Here is a 5,673-nt window from a genome sequence, read left to right as displayed (position 1 = left end):
CGCGGTTGGCAGACACCCCAAAAAGGGGCAGTGAGGGTTCTCACCAGTTCCTGTATCCTGCCACCTCTCTTCTTCCTCTCCCTTGCTCTCCCTCTCCTTTGGCCAGGCTTGCAGCTGGAGAGGGCTGCTAACATCTTCTTCGGGGTGGTGACTCTGACTTTGCAGCATCTCCCCTGGCAGCCCCAGGAAGATTTCTGGCTGTGTCAGCCAAAATTCCTGCCGGGGACTCTGCAATGCAGCACACCACACCCCGCCGGCGCTGAGCCCCAGCCTGGACAGGCAGTGCGGCTCGGCTCCGGCCGCGCTCTGCCCCGGGCTTCCCTCCTCCTCCTCCTCCTCCCTGCGAGCCCTGATGATTTCAGGTCGCTTGGCATCATCTCCCGCGGGCAGTTGGCGGCCGCAGCGGGTGTCAGCGCTGCCTGGTGCTCGCTCGTTCCACAGCGCGCTGCCTGCAGACAGCGCTGGCTCCCCGAAGGGATCGGCTGTGGTTTCGGCTTTCGTTTCCCTCACATGCTACACCCGAATTCCAGACGCGTTCTGACTTCGCTGCTGCATGGACTCAGAGCACAGGTCCCTTCCCCTACCCAGCGGAGGCAGACGGGGCTTCCCTCAGCTCCAGGGAGTGGACCATGAAGACGTCAATTGTATTTTTGCTTTGCGTCTCAGTTTTCCCAGGCTTTTCCCAGGGCAGAGTTGTTGGGGAGGATGAAACTGGTTTTGCCGAGTGTAACGTGTTCTTCCCTGGACAAGTCCCACCCGAAGGATTTACGGAGCCATTCCACGTGAAAATCTGCCAGCAGTACAACAAAAAGCCACGCTTTGCAACCCTCTACAGTACCAAGGACAAAATCCCTCTTTATTCAGCTTTTAAGTACACAAAGCCAGCCCAGAACAAGGAAGAGAGCTGGCTGGTCGAACCGCAGGTAAGTCGGCTTTTCCTTCTCTGTAAAGCAAATGTTCCTGGAGAACGTTTCCTCTGGAGTGAAGCTGGGGGTGGGATATGGCAAAGCAGACAGGAGCTCTGCTTGCTGAACTTCTTTCAAGATTAATTTAACACAAGCAGAACTTATTTTTGTGCTTGGAACTGAGCAAACAAGTAGTTCCTTGTCTCACAGGGCTTTTAATGAAAATTGGGAGGGGAGAGGAAACTCCTCTTTGGCACCAGCTGATTGATGCCTCTGTCCTGCCTGTCCAGCTCTCAGGGGCAGGGAGCGCTGCTGGGGGTAGCAGGGTCAAGTCAAGTTGCTCTGTTGCCAGCCTGATTGCTGAGTTGATAAGAGCTCTTCAGCTTTGCTGCACAGGGATAAGTCATCCATTTGCTGTTCACCAAGTTGTCACTGCAGCTTTTTGCTGTGTCCCTGTGTTGCAGACTGCAGTAGGGAAATTACTTTCCGTATCCTGGAGCATGAGGCTTCCATCAGGTCAGAAGTGTGCAGGATAAGATGAATTTCCCTAGAGCCTCAGTGGTTTCTGTCTCCACTGACACTTGGCATGTTTAAGCAAGTCCTTCAGGCTGTTAAATTTAACGGAGATCCTTAAAAAACTGCTGGTGCCCTAAGAGAACATGTGCAGTACTGCTCTTCTTTTTCTTTTTTCTCCCTATGTTTCAGGTTTTTCACCAGTGGTCATGGGGAATTCTGTAGTAAACATCAAGCTACCCCCATCCTGAGCTCAGGAAAGATTTGACAGCATGCAGGGGTGCTTCGTGAGGGCAGAATGTCAGCAGTATCAGAGCAGTGTGTTGCGTGTGAGGCCCTCGCATTCTGGGTGCTGGTCGTAGCCAGAATCAAAGCCCACTCCTGTTCCGGGAGAATGGCTGCCATTCTCATTTTTCTGATGTGGGGTGAGGCGATACTAAGGCCACGAAGTCACAGGCAGTAAGGACAGGAGATGATACGTCCATGTCTTCACCTTGGACTGTCTCCCTGCAGTCTGTGATGGGTTTTATGTTGCAGAGTTCCCAAGGGCCTCTTGAGCTTCTCTCCTTTTGCTCCACAGATGACTGTGGGAAGGGTCTGCTTGACTTTTTAAAACAGAAGGAAGCTTTTTGCAGACTGACATTATGTGTCATGCAGGCAGCAATGCAAAGCAGCAGAGATGAGATCCTTTCCCAGTTGCCTTGGCCACCGTTTGTCATCTCTAGACACCATATCTCTTCCTGCTCCTCATGGTGTGACTCACCAGACCTGCCCAGGCAGGCTTGAAAGCCATTCCTGCCATGGAGCAGTGGGCAGCCCTCGCACAGCAGTTTTGGTTCTCCAGCACCTCCCTCCAGCTGGCCCCCCTGCCCTCCCTGATCCATCCCTCTTCATCCCTCACCTTGTCATCATCCCTGCCAGCACTCCAGAGCCCCAAACCTTGGGTCTCATGGCTCCAAACTGTGCCACAACCCCAGAAATAATTGGCCAGGTGCTACCGTCAGTTGCTCTGAAGAGCATCCCCATGCGTTGCTGTGGGTCCGTTCTTAGTTTACACTAACGGGTCCCCTTCGCCCACCACTGAAGTGCAGGTGTCTCAGAGGTGGGAGGTAGCAGCTCTGTGGTTTCACTAGAGGAATCTCAGAGACAGAAAAACACTAGAAAAAAAAATGCCTGAAGAATCTGTAAGGAAGACATCAGGACTGTGAAAAGTTCCTATAACTCAAGAAATAAGCACGTACACCCCTCTCAGGCACTGTCACACCAGATCTGGGAGGAGAAAGAAGTGAAGACATTTCACACCCATTATGTCTGTTCCTACCAAGGCTAGGTCGGGTGGTTCAGAAAGGTCAGATGGATGCTGAAGGGAACCCTTAGCAGACCTGCTCTGCAGCACAGCCCGGTGAGGTTTTTTTGTTTATTTTCTGGATAATTTCCTCACCAAGGCAGAGATAGATGGGTATGAACAAGCTCAGCTGCACCGTGGCATTTGTCTATGTCTGTGTGCATGCACATGGAGACGCAGAAACAAGCAAGCAGAAAGAAATCACTATGAAGACACTCTCTGCACTCTGGTAAGGTCCTCAGGGTTGTCACATGTGGGTTTTTTTGGGTAATGATGTAAGTGGTGAGGGCACTCTCTCACTCCCTGTATGCCTACCTCCTCAGGAATGTCTGCCTGAGGAACAAATGCCAAATGTAGCACAGAGGCAGTAATTGGATGAGAAGTGTGAGGAATGTCACTGCCACCCACTGCCGATTGGCAGCTGGAAACAGTGAATTAATTCAGCAATTAGTGAAAAACTGGAGAGCAGGCAGGGTAGGTTGATGAGCAGGGTACTGATGGGACTCCCCCAGGCTTGGGTCTGAAAACCTGCTCTGCCACAGGCTTCCTAGAGGTTGAGAGCAAGTCACTTAGGTGGCTTTCACCTCATCTCATTTTGGTTGTCTGAAAAGCTATGGTTTTTACTCTTTTTATAGCTTAAAGAGAGAGGTGGAAAATGCTGGGGTTGCCTTTTCTGTCCTAACATACGAGGAGCTGGATGAGTCACCTTGTGTTTTCATTTGGTGGATGATTACCACCAGCCAGATGACCAAGGCGGGGTTTGCACTGCTCAGCTGTAGCTCCCTCCAAACTGCTCTTGCCATCTCTCTTGGTAGACAGTCAAGAGAAACAGGTGCTTCCAGAGCCGCCCATGAGAACGTCTTGCAACAGAAACTTTGGTGTGAGATGCACTGTGCCTCCTCCCTGGGACCTGTACTAAGGGTGGATGAACCATCTCCACTGCAATCAAAGCGCTAAGCGTGCCTGAGGAAATAGCGAGGAGAGTGGGTTGCTGAAGTTCAGCTGGAATGGAACTAGGGTGGGGAAGGTGGGAGGTAACAGTTAAATGACCAAACCTGATGGAAGCTGCCAGCTCTAATAGCTGTGTTGCCATACTTTTAATCCTCGTCTGCCTCCACCCCTTGTGAAACTGCAGCTGTTTATGAAACGCATCGGCACTGGGCTCCCATACCAGTTCAGATGCATGATTTATTTTTACATCCCCATCCTGTGAATGAGGTGTTTACCTGTCTGCTTGGATCTTGCCCTTAGCTCTGCCAGGTTTGGACGGGTGGCTTCATGGCTGACTGCAGGCATGCAGATATGCTTTGGCGATGACACAAACCAAAGGCTTTTTGAAGCAGTGAGGAAAGGTGGCCTGCGATGCAGATCAGATGCAGTGCTGGAGCCAGCTTGCCTTTGGGGCTGAGCTGGAGGAGGCAGGAAAACCTCAGTTACGCATGAGTTATTCCAAACCATAATATGAGTTATTACAAGCATAACTGGGTGATGTCAGAGCCTTATGCGTGAACAGCACACGGCTGCATTTTTATCACATTCTTTTATAATTGTGCCTAAACAATCCCAATAGTATGTGCGGAAGCCTGCAGCTGAACAGCTAACCAGAGACGTATTTTCTTGATAGGCACCTCAAGGTTTGCATGCATCAACTCATAAGGAGAGAAAATGAAGCTTATAACGTCTGCCTCAAGTAGGCTGGGAATCTCTGCCAGGAGGCAGATCTGATGTGTCTTGGGTCTGTGTGTCCTTGTGGTATGGCAGCACTGTCGTGGGAGCAAGAAGGGATGAGCATCTCTGCAAGGGAGTCAGGCTCAGAAGGGCCTTAGCATGGAGGGCAGTTCCCAGGCATGGCCTCACACCCATGACCACTCCCCCCTCACCTGTACTGCGGGTTCAAAGACACCGACTGCATCCCTTGTCCCATGAACAACATTGATTTTTCATCAGAATAGGGACGATGAGCCGGAGGGGAGAAGGAAGGGATGGTGATTTTGTGGAACGCAAAATGTCTGGCCTCATCAGCCAGCTGCAGCCCATGAGTTTGGGGTGTCTGAGCAAGAGGAGCAGAATAAGGCAGAAGCAGTGCAGGATAGGTCTTCGCTAAGTGATGTATTTAGAAAAAGCTATGACTTTCCATCAGCATATAGGACTCTGTGATCCTTCCGGTCCTGAAACAATTAAGCATCAGATTAAGTTTCAAGACAAAGTGCAAGAAACCTCCTAGCAGGAGGTGGGTCAGTGCAGCCCTCTGCAGTGGCCAGTGTTGGCACTGGGACCAGCCTGGTGCAGAGGGAACCCTGATCCTGGACAGCAGGGTCTTGGCTGATGCCGGAGGCCAGCCAGAGCTCAGCCCTACAGCGAGGGTGATGGATAGCTGCTGACAGTCGCTGGCACTGGCCCTTTCACCCTGGCTCTCGGCACAGGCTGGCACAGAGCTGCAAGGAGGTGATGCAGCACTAAGAGGATGCAAACTCTGGGTGAGGCTGCAAGGACATGGTTGGTCATCTGTCCAAGTGCATTGCAGGATGGCCGAGGGCCAAGGGAGGTTGACTAGGGAGTGACTCAAGGTACACTATGAACCGGCTGTCATCATTGTCTCTGAAGTACATATTATATAGAGCAGTAAACAGTGTATAGGCCAGGAGCAAAGACAGCAGGTTGAGATGGGCCAGCACAGTGCTGGGAGCTGAATGTCACAGCCTCTGAAACAGAGGGGCAGCGATTGCTACCCCTGAACTTCTACCGTCATTCTCAGCCTCTAATTTGGGGAAGAAAATTGCAGTCTGGCACACCCCTGGGAGCAGCTGCAGGCAGTGTCAATAGGAGTGACTAAGGAGCAGACAGACCTGCAGCCACCTGAGAAAGACCTGAACGCGCCCTGGCATTTAGTGCTCGGGCTCCCACTGCTCG

At 51.7% G+C, this 5,673-nt stretch overlaps 1 protein-coding gene across 1 annotated transcript in view; it reads left to right on the top strand.

Annotated features, from left to right (window-relative positions):
* Nucleotides 1–441: 441 nt before the first annotated feature.
* The window catches only part of ENDOD1 (endonuclease domain containing 1), a gene marked incomplete at its 5' end in the record, with an annotated part of 7,328 nt that continues 2,096 nt past the window's right edge, over nucleotides 442–5,673 (top strand). The window contains one exon of the mRNA XM_010144530.1: nucleotides 442–923. Within this exon, the coding sequence (XP_010142832.1) occupies nucleotides 442–923 (482 nt within the window). The remainder of the gene's footprint in view (nucleotides 924–5,673) is intronic.

This window comes from Buceros rhinoceros, unplaced genomic scaffold, assembly GCF_000710305.1.
Source record: "Buceros rhinoceros silvestris isolate BGI_N320 unplaced genomic scaffold, ASM71030v1 scaffold11631, whole genome shotgun sequence".
NCBI lineage: Eukaryota > Metazoa > Chordata > Aves > Bucerotiformes > Bucerotidae > Buceros > Buceros rhinoceros.
This window is presented reverse-complemented; position numbering and strand designations above follow the sequence as displayed.